At 41.8% G+C, this 19,374-nt stretch overlaps 1 protein-coding gene across 3 annotated transcripts in view; it reads right to left on the bottom strand.

Annotated features, from left to right (window-relative positions):
* AFG1L (AFG1 like ATPase) overlaps nt 1-19,374 on the bottom strand; it is a 129,712-nt gene that overhangs the window by 73,693 nt on the left and 36,645 nt on the right. For 2 of the 3 annotated variants that reach the window (XM_075923095.2, XM_075923093.2), the window contains exons 6-7: nt 11,002-11,101; nt 2,384-2,442 (exon numbers count right to left, since the gene is read on the bottom strand). The exons of the other annotated variant lie outside the window; for it this stretch is intronic. In XM_075923095.2, coding sequence (XP_075779210.2) covers nt 2,384-2,442; nt 11,002-11,101 — 159 coding nt within the window. The remainder of the gene's footprint in view (nt 1-2,383; nt 2,443-11,001; nt 11,102-19,374) is intronic. 3 annotated transcript variants of the gene reach the window in all.

Genomic DNA, 19,374 nt, shown 5'->3' with positions numbered 1-19,374 from the left:
GCCAAGAACACAAGAGAAGGAAAACACAAAGATTACCCTAATAACTAATCACAGGAGAAAGATGGTATCTCTCAATATTCCATATGTAAGGTCCTGCCTAAAATCTTGAGATACCTTTACAAAGTAAAGGTAGGTGATCTGGTTTAAAGGCATGCAGTCATTAATATTTTTGTTAACTAGAAGAAAGAATTAAGACCACAAATAAGTATGTAAGCAAAAGAATCCATAAACCCAGCAATTACACTAACAAAAAAAATCCTAAGGAGGAATGAAAAAAGGCCAAGAAGAAAAGATCAATCAATGGCAAGATGAAGAAAAGGTTCTAGTGATGCACGCAGGACACAGTGTTGGAAATTAATATGTAATTACTCCTAAGAATTAGGGGTTTGCATGTTCTAGAACCACAGAATTTGCTGCAGAATATACGCTACTGCAGAATTGTGTTTGAAAATCTCAAGCCAAAACTTAGATTGACCTAGATATATCACTCAGGGCTATACAAATTTTCATACACTGAACACTATAGTTGGGTCAATCTAGCTCAGTGGTGGACAATAATTTTAGCCGGGGGAACCACTTTGGAAATTTTTAAAGTGGCCCTGGGCCTCCCCGGAAGTAGTGGGACCAGGACACTTCTATGCATCCCCACTCACAGACCCTGATTGGCCTGGTGGTGGGGGAATGGGGGAATTCTTTGCCCCTACCTGTCCAGAGAGAACAGCCAGCTGTTCTGAACAGCTGACAGTTTCCTCTAGGTGCCCGTGCCCCAGGCAGCGGGGGGGGGGGGGGGGGGAGACTTTGTATGCCACTCCTGCCCCCAGAGCATGCAAAGTCTCCTCCCACCCCTGCTGCTCTCCTGCAAGGGATGCCCTGCGTTTAGAGTCAACCTCCAGCTGTTCAGGTGGCACCTGATTCTAAGCACTGCACACACTTTGCAGGGTGGGATGAGACATACGCTTCTCCCCATAACACAAGAAGTCTCTCACTCCCGGTCTCCACCCTGCAAGGGACACGTGGTGCTTAGAGTCCACCCTGATGCCAAAAACTCCAGCTTCCATTCCGTCAACTTCTACAATACAGTTACTTTTTGTGAATTCAAAACACTGTGCCTACTAAACGTAAAAGAGTCGATACTGCATTTTATTTTTTATCAAAACAAACCAACTCCAGTGGTTACACAACTGTCTGCATCATTCATATTTAACTCAATGCAAACCTCCATTTTGAATTTAAATGAAGGTATTGCAGAATTTCTAGTATGTCACACCAAAGTGTGCAGATGTCAGAGAACTTACCATGTAGTACTGTAGCCGTGGCAATTCCCACTCAGAAAGCCACGTACATAGGGGAAAATTTGCTTACAGAGTAAGATGCACTTGAATTTTGAAAAAGTGAGCAACAGTGGAATTCCCAAAAAACAATTATTTTTCTGAGTGACAAAAAATGAGATACAGTAATTATAGTGGGAAATCGCAATAAGCTGCTCATTATTTTGAAATCTATTTTGAAAGAATGGGCTGCTTCAATAGATGTGGAATATCCAGTATCCTGAAATAGCTCCGCAGTGTAGACATAGCCTAGGTGTCCATGGACATCACAATAAAGGAAAGGTTGGAAATAAGGGTTTGAATCCAGCTATATACTAGCCATAAACATAATAAAAATGTCCAAGAGCAAGGAGGAAACAATGAAGCAGATTAGTAGTAGGTTCCTCTTCTCTCTGATCAGCTTGATTAAGTCATAAAGAAAGCATACAGGGGGAGGAAGAGGAAAGGACAAGATAAGGAAAGAAAGAAGCATGTACATGGGAACAGAAGAGAGAGATTTAATGAAAAGCAAAAGTAGACAATGTGATAACTTGAACAAATTTCTTACTGGATAACTGAAAATATTGGAGTAACTATTTCTTCACGTAGTGTAGCTTTTCAGTTGCAAAACCACACTGATGGAGTGATCCTATTTTAAAATAACATTTTTACAGAAAATGCCACTAAAAAGTGTTTTTCTGTCTTAGGAGAAGTAAGGTAGCATGATAAATTGAAAAAGTAAAAAAAATATTGCATCGACATTTGTATAATAGTTACAGAAAGATATCTCCATTTGCATACATACACAGCAGTAATAAAATTCTGTCCAAATATTGTCTGCTGCATTACTTATTGAAGTTAACATTTTGTCCTGTTATATGTTCAGCTTTTTGCATTAAACGTCAATATTAATCTTTTACATGAAAAGTTGTTCCCACCTCTATTTCACTTTGCTTCAACCCCATAATAATTAAAACATTTTTCCTGAAAGTAAGATTGAAGCAATCCTGTACAAACCCTTGATTTTCAATATGACAGGCAAAGAAAGAAAGCATTCAACAAGTGACTTTCCTTACCTTCAACACAGCGATGAATGGTACAAAGTTAGCTCTCTGAAGCCCATTTTTATAGAGGTCTGAAAGAGAAAACTGGTACTAGTTTTGCTACTTAGCCTTTCCCCTTAATAATAATGCCAGCTTGTCTTTTAATCTGGCAAATAAAGCACTATGCTGTTAGAGGGATAAAGGAATGAAAGGGAATTGAAATTGATTTCTATTCTTTTCCTGCATGAAATTCTTTACATTCCTAATAAGGAAATAAAAGCAGAACAGCCCAAGAAAATCTCAAAAGGGATTCAGTGACATTAGATTTAAATCTCTAATGAGAACGAAGTGATTTTAGCAGTGGAAATATGAAACCTTTATATTAAAAATAAGCTCATAAAAGAATTGGAAATGTTGATTAGGGTTACACGCTTGGTCTTCTAGTAATTCCCATCACACACAGTATTTTTTCAAGGTAAGAAAATATTATTTATTATGTAGGCACACAATAAAATATTAAAAATAAATGCATAACTTTGAAAAAGATAATTTATTAAAATAGTTATAAGTAAATGAATATTTGGGAATTATGAAATAAATTGTAGATTAATAAATGCAACTTGTCAAACAGAATTTTATATCTATAGTAAAAAGTTCCCTTTTCTGGCAACTATGTAACTGTACAGACAGGATGAATAGTTCCATTAGTTTTATAATCATACAATAGTTATGATGTGCTACTCTACTTCATTAATACAAGTGTCTGTCTGGTTGCCAGGATGTAATACTGGATAACAGAGCAGGTCAACAGAAGGTGCAGACACCCTGTTACAACTGTCCACCTAAACTCCCCTACCTTTGATACAGACCATGCCAAATTATTATAATACAAGGATTAAATTTTTATCACTAAATGTTGGTAAATGGTGATTTTCCCCATGTACACAGGCAAACCAATGAAAAATAAACCTATAAAAATCTTAGAGTAAGACAAATGCTGTTTTAGAACTTACTATAATCTCATTTAAGGTATTTACTTTGTATATTTTACATGAGATGTTGACAATCTGTGTTTTAACGGTTATGAAGCTTTAACATTTAAGGATTATTACTGTAATTAAATAATTATTGTCTGACTCCCCCATCTCATTGCAAACTGTCCCATAATTTCCTGCAACTGTGAACATTTAATTTAATAACACTTGAAAAAATGCTTTAATGCCAATACTATCCGTTAGAATTATTAAAAAATAACCAAAATCCAAACATTTGAATTCTGCAAAGCCTACATAAAATAGTTAGAGTGCAGCAATGCCTGAACTCCATAATCAGTCTGGGTGTCATTATACTAGATGCTGTATGAACATATAACAGTGGAGGGATGATGCACTATGCTTGACAAATCAAGAGAGTACTGACAAAATGATTCACAGGAACATTAAGATCGGGTCTACACTGGATCTGGAAGACTGGCTTAAGGTACAAAACTCCAGCTACTCCTCACAAAAGGAGGAGTATTGGACGCCGACGGGAGCTATTCTCTGTGTTCGATTTATAGGTCTATACTAGACCCACTAATTTGAATACTAGAAGATCAACCTCCAGAGCGTCATTCTTCTGGTAAGTATAGACGTGCCCTACGACAATACATATAAGAAATCTGGATACAAGTGAATCAGATTCTTAAATCTAATTACGAACAAAGTTGTACAAAGTCATGCACCACTTTTCACACCAATCTCTAACAATTAAGGAACAACTCAATTTGTATAGTAAGCAATACATTTAAAAGAATGAAAGTTTACCAGGTAGAAACAGTGAGCATTACAATAATTTTTACAATATAAATGACAGTTATTTATATTAACTCATCTATTAATTAAGAAAAAGTCTATGGACCTTATTTTACTACTTTATTTTTCCATTTGGGAAGAACAAGGAAAATGTGATAAATGGGTTTTGGCACAGAAGTGAAGTTGGGATTCCAGAGGTTACATCTTGACATTTCACTCTAATGTTCCAGTGGGAAAGCAGCAAATATAACAGTACTAAGGGTACATCTAGACTACATGCCTCTGTCGCCAGAGGCAAGTAGATTAGGCTACCCGGCATAGGAAAATGAAGTGGCGATTTAAATAATCACCGCTTCATTTAAATTTAAACGTCTGCCGCGCTGAGCCGATCAGCTGTTTGTCGGCTCAGCACGGTAGTCTGGATGCTCCGCGGTCGACATCAAAGGCATTTGTCGACCTCCCAGGTATGCCTCCTAAGATGAGGTTTACCTGGGAGGTCGACAAATGCCTTTGATGTCGACCGCGGAGCATCCAGACTATCGCACTGAGTCGACAAACAGCTGATCGGCTCAGCGTGGTAGTCATTTAAATTTAAATGAAGCAGCGATTATTTAAATCGCCGCTACATTTTCCTATGCCGGGTAGCCTAATCTACATGCCTCTGTCGCCAGAGGCATGTTGTCTAGACGTAGCTTAAGGGTATGTCTACACTAGCTCGTTAGTTCGAGCTAGGTGGCAAATAAGGGCAAGTGGAGTTGCAAATGAAGCCCGGGATTTAAAGCCCGCGATGAAGCCCGCGACTACACGCGGCAGGGAAACGTTAATTCAAACTAAGGAGTTAATTCAAATTAACTGTTACTCCTCATTCCACAAGGAGTAACAGTTAATTCGAACTAACTCCTTAGTTCGAATTAACGTTTAATTGCCACGTCTAGCCCCGGGCAGTTAGTTCGGACTAAGGGGGATTTTAAAATGGCAGCGCCCGGGAACATGCAAATGAAGCCCGGGATATTTAAATCCCGGGCTTCGTTTGCAACTCCGGTTGCCCTCATTTGCCTACCTAGCTCGAACTAACGAGCTAGTGTAGACATACCCTAAGTGTGGCACCAATGTCTTGGCCATCAGGACACAGTGTTCCCTCTAACTATATTGTTATCTTGCCTCTGTGTCCAGAAATAGAGAGGAAAAAATCCTAAAGTTTGTCCTGAGCTTGGATACTAGGGTTGACAACTTTCTAACTGCAGAAAATCAAACACCCTTGCCCTGCCCCTCTCCTGAGGCTTCACCTCTGCTCACTCCACATACATCCATCACTCTCTCCCCTGGCCCCTTGCTCACTCGCTCATTTTCACTGGGTGCAAGAGGAGGATAGGTTCTAGCTCAGGGTGCAGCCTCTGGGATGGGTCCAGGGGATGAAGGGTTTAGGGGGCAGGAAGGAGCTCTAGGCAAGGGTGTGGGTTGGGGGGGGGGTTGGAGTGTGGCAGGGGACACCGATATGGGCAAGGGGTTGTGGTGTGAGCTGGAGGGGTGCTTCTCCTCTGCTACTGGAGTCCCAGGGTTTCTCATTGCCTCGGCAGACCACCTTTGAGGAAGTTGGGGTCATTTTTGAGATCAAGAGGAGGAGGAGCTGTGATGTGGTGTCAGCAACAGGCAGCTGAGATGTAGCCCAATCCAGCCAGAAAGACCCAGAGTTGAAGGGGGCAGGCTTGGGGGAGATGGAAAAGGGGGAGCAGACCCTGTTACTGCTTCAGTACAGACCCAGCAGCGGGGGATATTCAAACAACAGCAGTATTCAATGTGCCTATCAAGAAGAAGGTGATTTAGAGGTGTCATAATCCCTCCCCCCACCCCACCCCCAAAAAAGTGACTGATAAGTCTTCTTCTTCTTGTTAACTGAGTCAATCTAGCCACAAGCACATTCCCACCCTAGCAACACCTGCCCTGATGGTGTATGGGGGACTGTGGATCCTAACTTTGTTGCCCCTTTTGTTGGTCTTGTTTTAAACACTTGCTAAATTGACTGAGGCAGGGAAGGATGCCTACAAGCTCTGCAAAGGGCAGGGCAACCACAAGACGGAGAAAGAGATAGCTGTATGTTGTCTACACGCTTATCAAGTTTCAGGGGATGGAGACAGAGGCAATATGTGGGGTGGACATATGCCTCCAGAAAACTTTCAATTGTGCCCCGCTTCCACTATCCACAGTTACTCACTGCATCTGGTTAGGTGAATTCTCTCTTGGGCCACTGCAGCCCCTCTATGGTTCCTATACCCCATTGGAGCAACATACACCATGAAAGGTGGACACCAGTATTTAGCAAATTGTTCACAGACTAACATTTTGAAGTACACAGGTAGGCCCAAGCCCAACTCTTGACCTACAAGCACCTATTAACTTTGGAGGTGTAGCCTGCTCATTCTTGACACCTCATTAATATTTATAAGCAATCATTAATATGTATGTTTAGTTATGAATATGTATTAGCTGTATTCATATTCAGTTAGAAGTTTCTAGGAGTGTTGCACATGGCACGCAAGTAGCTGCACATGTCACACTGTGCTGCTGCATGCAGCACACTGATCCAGGCTGTTACAACTTGTTTATCAAAGCACCCAATCAGGGACCCTTGTTTTCCTGTACAGAGTCCAATGATTTTAAAGATAAAGATCATGAATATTTATGAGAAGGGTGCTTTGAAGGCCTGGCTAGCAGTTGTCTGTGTTCGTTCACGCCACCTTTGTCCTAGCTTGTCTCCTGTCTGTTTATGTTAGTCTATAGTTAGTTAGGGTTAGCTAGATTTCGTCATCGAGTGTGTCCGTTAGGATTAGTGCATCGGTTCACTGCACCAGCGGCTGGGTACTTGTCCGTGACGGGAGCATCGAGTCTAGCTAGTCAGGTTTTGTGTCCAGGTGTGAGGGATAGGTAGCTGTCTATCATTGGTTCCTGCTGAAGAGCAGAAGCCACCTGAAGATCAGTGCCAGGAAAGTCTCCACCAGTGATTCCTGCATCTAGGAGTGGAAGGCCCCAGACGAGGATCATCACTACCTGCCTGCACCATACCCGTCCCCAGGGTCTCCGAGGGATCGCCTCTCTGTTCCTCGCTAAGGGCTCGGAAGGAGCCTAAGGCTTGAGGTCGAGAGCACCGCATAGGGTCACCGCTGCGAGGGATCTCCTCCTTGTCTTTCACCAGAGGCTTTCAATTAGCCAAAGGTTTGAGAGACAGAAGCTTCTCACCCACTGTCAACTACTGGACTGTGTAATTATTGTATTTTGTGTAACCTAGTGTTTGTGGGGTACTTTTCTATTTTCTTTCCTTCTTGGGGTTGGGATAAAAACTTTTACAATATATGGTTTGGCCCTTTTAAAGTGAGCAACGTTTTTATTTACTGCGGCATTCTTGGGTCAGCAAACCTATGATAGGTGAGGTTTGGTGGTATCTGCAACTTCCACTGAGGCTTAATTAATAATAATCAGATGCAAATTTAGGTACAAGCTTCCCTCAGTGTAACAGAGGTTTTGAAGCTATCCTTTTAGAGATGGCTGCTAATCGTACTAAGCAACAATCCAATTTGCCTTTTTTTCTTTTACTTAGTTGTGTCATATCTTTGGCTTAGTTAGAATTACTCAAAACAAGACTAAAACTACAATAATAACTGAAGGTTGAAAGCCATAACATTTAAACATTTCCCCCTAGTTAGGACTCTTCAAATGGAAAAAAATTCTGTATTTTAAAGCTTAAGTGATTCTCTTCTAAGCAAGGAAAATCAATATAATTTGAAAGCCTTTGGTTCTTGTATAACACTTCATATAAAGCAGCATTTTCCAAACTATGGGCTGGGGCCCGATACCGGGCCGCAGTAAAAAAATACCGGGCCTCAGCGTGGCTGCCGGGAGGGGAGCAGGGCGGGGTGGGCTGGGAGGAGGTATGTGTATGGAGGAACCGGCCGCTGGGAAGCAGGGTTGGGAGCAGCGGGGCTATCCGGCTGGAAGCGGGACTGACCCAGGCAGACGAGTGAGTCCTGCCCCAGGGATTCCATTTTGCTCCCCCTCCCCCATACGTTCCCTCGAGTAGTTACGAACTGCCTGGCTGGTAAACACACTCACGCAGCATGAGCACATCTACCAGCCAGGCAGCTCGGAGCTACGGACGGATACACCTAATAATAATAAAACGTACCTAATTAGAAAGTACCAGACATTTTATATGCCCAGTATTTTCTCAATTTGTTTCCCAGAGAAAACCCTGAAATACCGGACAGTACAAAACTGGACACCTGGCAACCTTACCCCTCCTTGAATCCTTCCTCCTAGCCAGATACCCTACCCCCAATCTGCTCCTGCTCCCACCTCCTAGAGTGCCCATGCAGCGCCGGGTCCCCCAAACCCTGGCAAAGGCTAGGCGGAGGATGCAGCCGGGTGAAACACTGAAAATGTATTCATTTTTAATTTTTTTTATATGTGTTTATATTTTGAGGCTGCAAAAAACCGTACTGAAAAAAAGACGGGTTCCGACTAAAGTAAAAAGTTTGGGAAACCCTGATCTAGCCAGCTTTCTATCCATCTTACTGTCCATTTATCCAATCCCTATTCCCTTAACTTACTGGCAAGAATATTGTGGGTGACTGTATCAAAAGCTCTACTAACGCTGGCACTGCGGGCTTTGGGAGGACCAGAAACAACTTATCGGAATATTCATAATTTGCTTCATGAATATGCAAATATGCAAATGAATGTTACCAGTCATCCAAAAGCTCGTGAATGGATTTACTGGTCCCCGTGTCAAAAAGTTTGGGAACCCCTGATACAAAGAATAAAAATTTTATGCTATTAACACTATTGCATTATCTCTTAGAAGTATGATTTGGCTACCAACAATTTTAAGATTAGTTTATAGAGCCCTCTTTGTCTAAATCAGGGCTACTCAATATGCGGCCCGTAGCCTGTTTGTTTGTGGCCTGTGGTGCGGTTTGGGTTTATGTGGCTCAACATGCAGCCTGAAGGTGGGATCCTTTGAACATGGCCTCCACTGAGAACATGCTCCACAATGGTGAGTCAATATAATGGTCTTCTGTTGATATGCGGTTTAGTAGTTAAATTCCTGGACTGTCATTGCTCATTGAAAGTGCTGTCATATGGGTGGAAATCGGGTAAATACTGCATTTTATTAATATCAGCAGAACTGATTTAAATGGGGCCTGCATGCTGTGTAGTCTTGCCTTAATCTTTGTATTCATGCCCGTCAGTGTGAAAGAAGCTATTTGCATATATATTTGTATGTATATGCAACCACACTTAAGTTGTGGCCCTTGGCATGTGCTGTGAGTATCATTGTGGCCCCCGGGGCTTCCAAAATTGAGTAGCCCTAGTCTAAAGCTTTGTAGAGTTAAGGGCTCCATGAAATTTGTTTAATAATATTGTGAAGACTTTTTTTTTTTTTTAATTATATATCAATGATTTGCAAGTGCTTTTGTCTGATGTCAAAGCAGTTGTAGACAGAGCTTCTTAGTGGATCACGTCAATTGGTGGACTAGAAAAAAAAGCAGTGTAAATTCCATGGCACTAGGGCGGCATGTAAATTATATGCTTGTGGTGTTAGTCACCAGTTCACTGAGCTAGCACAAGCATAAATAACAGGGTAGCCAAGACAGCATGGGTAGCAGCACTGGAGGCATGGCTGAGCCATATCAAGTACAGCCAGTCCTCGAGTTGCGAACGGTCGAGTTACGACCATTCGCATTTATGACCAAAGCTACCATGGAGCGGTCGTAAAGGCGGTCCCCCAGTTATGAACATGACCCGCGCTTACGAACAGCACGGTCTCTATGTAACTCAATGGGGTCAGAGTTACGAACAAATCAAGTTACGGCAAATAGTTTGGTCCATAATTCGTTCGTTACTGGGGGAGAGGCTGTATATACAAACCAGTTTCAGGCAGGTCTGTATTTGGCACAGCTCAGCCATCCATCTGCTGAGGCTACCTGTGCTACTGCAGCTTCCTTATTTATACACGTTTTAATTCAAGGAGAGCTAATGAGAGTATGTGTTCACAAGCAGGGGAAATCACATCCTGAGCTTATAATGGGGAAGACATAAGTGGTGATACACACAAGCCCTGAAGGTCAGCCCTGTTAGTGACATAAGTTACACCAACCTAAAGTGGTGTCTCCACCATGGTATGTCAGCGGGAGACACTCTCCCATTGATGTAGCACATCTTCACCAGACATGCTGCAGCGTCACCAATGTAGCATGGTAGTGAAGATAAGACCACTGCCTAAGGATGGAGAGGGAAGAAACAGTTACTCAGGCCATGTCTTCACTAAGCGGAAGATCGATGCTGCCGCAATTGAACTCAGAGGCGACCCCCATTGGCACTGGCACTTGTGAGGAGACCACATGGAAACTTGAATTAAGGTACATGGACTTCATCTATGTTATTAATGTAGCTGAAGTTGTGTATCTTAATTCGACCTTCCCCTGAAGCGTAGACCTAGCCTCATTCCCCCTCCATTCTACTGGCTAAGCTCTGGCTTTGCGCTTTAAGCCCATCAATCCTGAGGTATTGTCTCAGCTTCTCTCACCACTGTAGAGATAGGAAAGATTAGAACCATCACTTCAGAGGCTGTAAAAGTAGGGAAAAACATTATTTTGGGAATGGGGTTGGAGGAGAGAGAACAGGGGACAGGACCCAGGATGGACCCTTTCTTTGCTATACAAGAGAAAACTAGATGGACATGGAAAGAATAACGCAGATTTTTTAAACCTAGAGATTTTATCACCATTACATTTCAATACATGAAAAATGGCTTTTATAAGAAATACTGTACTTATATCATAATAATAGCATGTTTGTTTTTACCTTCAGGTGGCCTATTGGATGTTGCCACAACGACTACCCCATTCTGGAACAGATTTTCAAAAAGCTGTTTCAGAATCATGGCATCAGCAATGTCAGTGACCTGTGGAAGACAACACAGTTTTTTGTCTTGCTTTCAACTTCTGCCATAATAGATCTTCAAATGGTTTCACAGTCAGAAAAAAATGGCTTTCTAGTAAAATCCGGGAGAAAGATTCTAATTATTGCTTGGGCAGGGCGAGAATAAGAGAGACAATTAATAAGCAGAGAACGCATGACAATCTTTTAAAACTTGCCTGCTCTTTATTGCAGAACCCCATCATTTCTTTACCAATTGCTAAATGATTCCATGTTAACTTCTATTATAAAACTACAGGTGGGAGAGACAGAAAACAGACCTAAACATTTCAAAGAGGCCTAATTAATTAGAACCAACATGAAAAACAGAAGATAAAGAAAGAAAACACACACCAGCTGATTTACATTTCTATTACCTTTCTAGTAAAGGTTAGTAGAGGTGACTTTAAATGGTCATGGGACTTTAGAAATAAGGACAAGTAGCCAGCTACACATAATCAGCTGCTGTAGAAAATAGAATGATATGACATAGATACCATTGTGTGATTGTTGCACAAAACAATTCAACAGATGGCCCATCACAAAAATAAGCAATTTCATTGTTCTTTTTAAGTGCCTTCTATTACTGTCCATGAATAATCAAAAGGCACTGCAGTCACTTCCAGCATAGTCAGCCTCTTCTAACCTTCAGACAAAACATTCACTTACAAAACATGAAAAAAATGGGTGCTACAATTAATATTGAAAAAAATTAACAACAAGCAGTAAAGTGAAAATTCTTAGGCAATTTACTAAGGTTAGCTTCAACTAACTTTTTGTGGAATCTAGAAACTGATACTCTAGACTTGCAACATACATAATGCTATATGCATCAGAATGAAGAAAAATGCAATATTTTCTGAACACAAGAAAAATTAGGTATGAAAATATAATATATTGATTACAGATTCTCACTGGCTAATAAAAAAAATCAGTGTACCTAGTAACTATACCAACTTTATCACTGTTATCTGTGTTTCCCTTGTACTTTCCCTCCGATTGTTCATTACATCCTTTTGTTATATTTGGTCTTAATTTAGGCCCTAATCCCACAAGGAGGTCTCTTCATGTATGGATTGCAGGATTGGAGCTGCGGGCTCTAATTATGCAGTAGATAACACATGAGTGAACTACTATACCCACATGAAACCATACTGTCCACAGGCTAAATAGTCCATCCACCTGTTATCAGTTAAAGGATTGGAGCTTTAAGACTAGGGTATGTCTACACTTAAAACGCTCCTATCGGCATAGGTAATCCCGTTCTCTGAGAGGCAGTAACTAGAGACATGTCTCCACGTAAGATTGCAGGTGCTACCTACATTGACAGGAGGGCTTCTCTTGCTTGCATAGCTAATCCACCTCCCTGACAGGCAGTAGCTGGATTGCCAGGACAATTCTCCCACTGACCTAATGCTGTCTACACCAGGGTTTAGGTCAGCATAACTACATCTCTCATATAGATGTTGATTTTTTTTATTCCTAGGGCAGATCAGGCCTTAATCTACATTAGAAAATGTAGACCGATAAACCCTTCTAGTGTAGATGAACCTTATAGAGGCAAGAATGCTTTTGCTGATAGACTCATCATGCCATTTCCCAAACGAAATAAAATAACATAAGAACGGCCGTACTGGGTCAGACCAAAGGTCTATCTAGCCCAGTATCCTGTCTGCCGACAGTGGCCAGCACCAGGTGCCCCAGAGAGGGTGGACCGAAGACAATGATCAAGCGATTTGTCTCCTACCATCCCTCTCCAGCCTCTGATAAACAAAGGCCAGGGACACCAATTCTATCCCTGGCTAATAGCCTTTTATGGACTTAACCTCCAGGAAATTATCTAGCTTCTCTTTAAACTCTGTTATAGTCCTAGCCTTCACAGCCTCCTCTGGCAAGGAGTTCCACAGGTTGACTACACGCTGTGTGAAGAACAACTTTCTGTTATTAGTTTTAAACCTGCTACCCATTAATTTCATTTGGTGTCCTCTAGTTCTTCTACTATGGGAACTAATAAATAACTTTACTTTATCCGCCCTCTCCACACCACTCATGATTTTATATACTTCTATCATATCCCCCGTCGGTTTCATCTTTTCTAAACTGAAGAGTCCCAGTCGCTTTAACCTCTCCTCATATGGGACCCGTTCCAAACCCCTAACCATTTTAGTTGCCCTTTTCTGAACCCTTTCCAAGGCCAAAATATCTTTTTTGAGGTGAGGAGACCACATCTGTACACAGTATTCAAGATGTGGGCGTACCATAGTTTTATACAGGGGCAGTAAGATATTCTGTGTCTTATTTTCTATCCCTTCCTTAATAATTCCTAGCGTCCTATTTGCCTTTTTGACCGCCGCTGCACTCTGTGTGGAAGTTTTCAGAGAACTGTCCACGATAACTCTCTTTCCTGATTTGTCATAGCCAGATTAGCCCCCATCATACTACACGTATAGTTGGGATTATTTTTCCTGATGTGCATTACTTTACACTTATCCACATTACATTTCATTTGCCATTTTGTTATCCAATCACTCAGTTTGGTGAGATCTTTTTGGAGTCCCTTACAGTCTGCTTCTGTCTTGACTATCCTAAACAGTTTGGTATCATCCGCAAACTTTACCACCTCACTGCTTACTCCTTTCTCCAGATCATTTATGAATAAGTTGAAAAGGATTGGTCCCAGGACTGACCCTTGGGGGACACCACTAGTTATCCCTCTCCATTCTGAAAATTTACCATTTATTCCTACCCTTGGTTTTCGGTCTTTTAACCAGTACTCAATACAAGAAAAGACCTTCCCTCTTATCCCATGACAATGTAATTTACACAAGAGCCTTTGGTGAGGGACCTTGTCAAAGGCTTTCTGAAAATCTAAGTATACTATATCTACTGGATCCCCCTTGTCCGCATGTTTGTTAACCCCATCAAAGAACTCTAATAGATTAGTAAGACATGATTTCCCTTTACAGAAACCATGCTGACTTTTGTCCAACAAATTATGTTCTTCTACATGCCTCACAATTTTATTCTTTACTATTGTTTCGACTAATTTGCCTGGTACTGAAGTTAGACTTACCGATCAGTAATTGCCAGGATCGCCTCTAGAGCCCTTTTAAAATATTGGTGTCACACTGGCTACCTTCCAGTCATTAGGTACAGAAGCCGATTTAAAGGATAGGTTACAAACCACAGATAATAGTTCAGCAATTTCCCATTTGAGTTTTTTTAGAACCCTTGGATGAATGCCATCTGGTCCCGGAGATTTGTTGACATTAAGTTTTTCTATTTGTTCCAAAACCTCCTCTAATGACACTTCAATCCGGGACAGTTCCTCAGATTCATCACCCACAAAGGATGGTGCAGATTTGGGAATCTCCCTAATGTCCTCAGCCGTGAAGACTGAAGCAAAGAAATCATTTAGTTTATCCGCAATGGCTTTATCATCCTTGATTGCCAGCAAAAGCTCTTCTTTGCCAACATTACTGTGCCTACAAAAGGGGGTTTGCTGGTATACATCATCATACCTCAAAAAAAATCCCCCCTCCCCCAACATTACTATATTGGCAAAAGTTTATGTATACATCTGGCCTTAAAACTTCTGGGAGTTTGAGGGTGAAGTAGTTGAAGCCACTAAGGTCTAAGATTAATCCACTAATCTGTGAGGAACCAAGTCAAATATGGGGAAGGGAAAAGAATAAGGCTTTGTCTACATATAACACTTTTGTCAGTAAGCCTTTTGTTAGTCAAGGTTATGAAAATAACACCTCCCCCACCACCAACATAAGTTTCACTGACAAAAGTGTCAGTGTAGACTGCGATATGTCAGCAGGAAATGCTCTCCCTCCAACACAGCTACCGCCACTCATTGCGGGTGATTTAATTCTACCAGGAGAGTTCTCCCCTGCAAGCACAGAGCAGCTTCACAAGAAACATTAGAGAGGCACAGTTTCAGTGGTACAGCTGTGATCTTAGTGTAGCCTTAGACCAGGCCTGGGCAAAATATCCTCCGCAGGCTGCATCCGGCCTGCTAAGCCACCAGATCCAGCCTGTAGACGCAGTGGGGAGTCTCAGGCAGACTCCCTGCTTGTCTCGTTTACTCCTACCACCACTCAGAAAAGTGCCATGGCTGTTTCTCTTTCACAGCTGTGAGCTGAGGAGTGGTGCTTCACGCGCTGCTCCCACCTCCAGCGCAATCCCACTGGCCGGTTTCCGGCCAATGGGAGCTGCCTGTTGTCAATAGGCAACTTGTGAAACACGCTGGCCCCCGCCCCTCAGGCAGCACAGGGATGGGGCAGGCAGAAGTCTGCTTGAGAAGGCTGCTGGCTCGGAATCAAGCAGATAAGTATCCCAGCCAGAGACTGCCTCTGGGCACCGTATCTTTTCCCCCCTTATTCCACATAATCCAAACCCTCTGCCTCCATATCTCCTCCCAGATCCTACATCCCAATCTCCTGTCCCAGGTCACAACCCAAACCCCTGGATCCCTATCCCCTGTCCAAAGTCACAACTCTCTCCTGCCCTAGCTCACAATCCAAAGCCCTCCACTCGCTCCTGCACTCTAGTCCCCTTACCCAGGTCATAGCCCTCTCTTGCCCCATGTCACAACCCTAATCCCTGCACCCTAGTCCCCTAACCCAGGTCACGACTGCCTCCTTCACAGACATTCCAGACCCAGCATGTCCTCCATTAATATGAAAGAGTGCAGCCCCTGACCACTTTCCAAGTTCTTGGAGTGGCCCCACATCAAAAATTATTGCCCACCCCTGCCTTAAAGTCTGCTCCTGACAGTTAGTTTGGAGAGAGAAGAAAGCTTAAATAGAATCAGTTTTCTTCGCCCTTGGGATCCATCTTTGGTCAGTCATTCATCTAGTTCTTTCAGGCGGACTTATGTTAGGATTGTTTTGGGGTTTTTTAAAAATATTTTTTTCCTTCCTCAACAATAAATCATTTTATAAGTTCAGTAACACACTCCATAGAGTGCATCTATCATCCAGCAACCCTCTGATATGTTCAGGACAGTTATTACACTTCGATCAATGTATGCATGTATTGGCTGAGGAACACCCAACCTGTTGAGCGCAGCTGCTTACATGTCAGCTACTGATATTTTCCTGAAGGCTCTTCTGAAATATTAAACCTTCAGAAATTCCTAAGATTGTCTTCAAAACCCAAGACATATAAAGGAAAATAGTGCTTACATTATTTAACTTGAAAGTTTGTGCACACTCAAACAGAAGCTTTTTCTCCAACTGCTAGAATGACAGTGTTATTTCTGATCAGAAGTGAGAACACAATTTCAAATTTAAAAAGAACTTAGATTTTTTTATTGTGTCAACACAAATTTCAGGAATTGGATTTTTAAGATTATGATACAAGTTATTTTACGACAAACTTTGTATTTTTTTAATTACACACTTATGTGGCAGAATATACTTTTGCAGGAGCAGAGTATATAATGGATGACTGAAGAGAATAACATTTATGTACACTCAAGTGAAAATGTTTACAATTAAGTAAAATAAACCAATGAATAAAGGTTGTTACTGAGTTATTTGATGTTACAGAATTTTAGTGTTTTTGCCTTACCAGAATAAATTAACTTTTGAAAACTATATAATTAATAAAGCAAGAGTCATTTTGTGTACTGGGGTGCCAATTTATTTTCTTTTGATCTTGTACAGCTTTGGAAGAGAAAGATAATTTTACATTGTAAGCAAGCAGAAGACAATAACTGAAGCGTTCTCATAGCTCAGGTTTTTTCTGTACCAAGCATTCATTACAACCAGGAACAAAAGAGAAGGCTACAAATTACCAATAAGGGGAGTCTGCTAATGGAGAGAATGGAGAAATTTCATTAGCATTTAAGAGAAAAGATTTTTATGACCTAGTGCTGCTTTCCATTATGACTCACTTAAGTAAAAAAGAAAAAAATCGAATAGTTAATTTACATGTGTAAGTGCTTGAGACTCAGTCATCCACTGATTGGTACTGCTCCATATAATGAATGACAAACATAAGCATGTATTATCAGTAATTAGTATTAGCACAAAAATAAGAGCCTAGTTTTTTATTAGAGGCTTTTAATAGCTTTGCTGGCTTGTAAAAACTGTCTAAACTGTAATTCTTTTTTAAACCCAAGTGAAACTGAATAGTGTTTAAATACTATCTCTACGTGATCATTCTGCTTACCAAAAAGTAGGGATTCTATTTTTATTACCATCGCTACCTACACTACAGGTATTACAAAATTAGAAGCCTAATTACTTGTGTATAGAGTTATTTGAACACTCCACAAAATAAAACTCAGATTTTATAAACCATCCGTCAGGATATTGAAAAGCACCAAAATTATAATTACAAATGGCATGAATCTCAGGATTTTACATTTAGGGCCATCTATTAAAGGAGTATACTATTTATGTGGATGCAAAAAAGATGATGGGTTGTTTAATATTTATCAGAAACACTAATGACAAAGATTGGGAAGAAAAACTACTATTTATTAATCTGTGAACAAGCTGCTCATATTAAAGATGGATCAAGCTATCAGAAACATCTAATTCAGAAAGCATGCTCAGAGCTTTAAACACCGGCATTAGTGGCACCTATACAGTACTTGCAACATGACACCTATTATATCTCCACTTTAAGATATCTGCAATCTTTCAATAAGAACATAAGGAAATAATAAGTAGAATAAGTCAATAGACTCTGAAATGCTTTTCTAAGTCACTTACTCAATAAGTTATTTTAATTCTGTATTTGTCTGTTTGTTTCCTACCTCCACTCTTATAGGCTCTAACATGATTTACTCCAGGATGGCCGAGATGTCACTTCAGGGACTCAGCAAATTCAGCAATGCACCTGTCTTTAATAATTCTGCATTTAGTGGTTGCTGAAAAGTGGGCATATTCATTGTTTCTGCTGCCAGCGCTACAGGAATCTCATCTCCTCTATACCACAAAGGACAACATTTTCACCTTTTCTCCTGTCTGGACACGGTATCTAAAGATATTTCAGTATTTCAATTAAATCTTGATAACTTCTCTGGTACTTCTGACCATTTCTATAATGCATGATCATGATTCTGCTGTAGGAATAACAACTTGCTTCCACTGTCATTATCTGTTTCAAGTGAAAGGATTTTTTCAGCTGTCATTGTGGACAATTTTGTCTGTATGTCACAGTTATATTTGTTCTGCCTCTTTTGTTTTTCTTCCGGTTGTATTTGTAAATTCAGTGTTTGCTTAAATTTGAGTAAATCAAGTCTTGTATGAAGACTACAGACTAGCATCTCTGCTGGGGAAACCAACTAGGGCAATGGTCATCAAGTGGTCTATCACAATTCAGAGGTTGAAGCTGGGAAGTCTCTTAGGTCAATCGTGATCTCCACTCATGCAGCAGGCTCCTGGCTTGCCCCAGTCTCTACACTGTCAGCTCGTTCCTGGAAGCAGCCAATATGGACCTGTGTGTGTGCAGAGGAAGACGAGGGGACAGGAGTCTCTTGTGTGCAAGCTCTAGGAGGGGGCTCAGGGCTGGGGCTTAGGGAACAGGAGAAGGTACATGGTGTTGGCTCTGGGACGGGTCTGAGAGTTGGTGTGCAGTCTCCTTCTGAGCAGCATTTATCACCTGCAGTGCCTAGGTGGCAGCGCAGTCAGGCTAAGGCAGGCTCCCTGCCTGCCTTGGGCCCACGTTGCTCTCAGAAGGGAACAACAGGGTTATGCGAGCTGCCCTTCTTTCTGCCGGCACCTCTCCCTGAAGCTCTCATTGTCTGGGAAGAGGGAACTGTGGCAAATTGAAGCTGAGGGGGTTGAGCACATGGAGCCATGTTGTCCCCTTCCAGGAGCAGCAAGGAGCCGGGGCAGGTAGAGAGCTGGCCTTAGCCTGCAGGTGATAAGTGCTGCCCAGCAGAAGGCTACATACCAACCTCCACACCCATCCCTGAAACAACACCCCATAAACCCTCCTGTACCACAAGCCCCAGCCTTGAGCCCCCTCCTAGAGCCAGGACCCAATACCCTCTCTTACACTTTGAACCCTCTCCTGCCCCCCAAGCACCAGACCTAAGCCCTCTCCCAGAGCTAGCATTCTGTACCTCCGTACCTCCTCACTCATCCCAATCCCCTTCCCCAGCCTGCCCTCCCCTCCCCCCCGAATTAGCACACCATATACCCTCCTGCACCAGCTTTGGACCCTCGCGGAGATGGCACACTCTACCCCTTCTTAGGGCAGGGCAAAGTAGATCTTGGGTTGCACTTAATT

The sequence above is a fragment of the Pelodiscus sinensis genome, chromosome 3, assembly GCF_052426305.1.
Source record: "Pelodiscus sinensis isolate ZL-2025 chromosome 3, ASM5242630v1, whole genome shotgun sequence".
Classification (NCBI taxonomy): domain Eukaryota; kingdom Metazoa; phylum Chordata; order Testudines; family Trionychidae; genus Pelodiscus; species Pelodiscus sinensis.
Note: the sequence above shows the minus strand (reverse complement) of the source record. Positions and strands in the feature narration are given on the sequence as shown.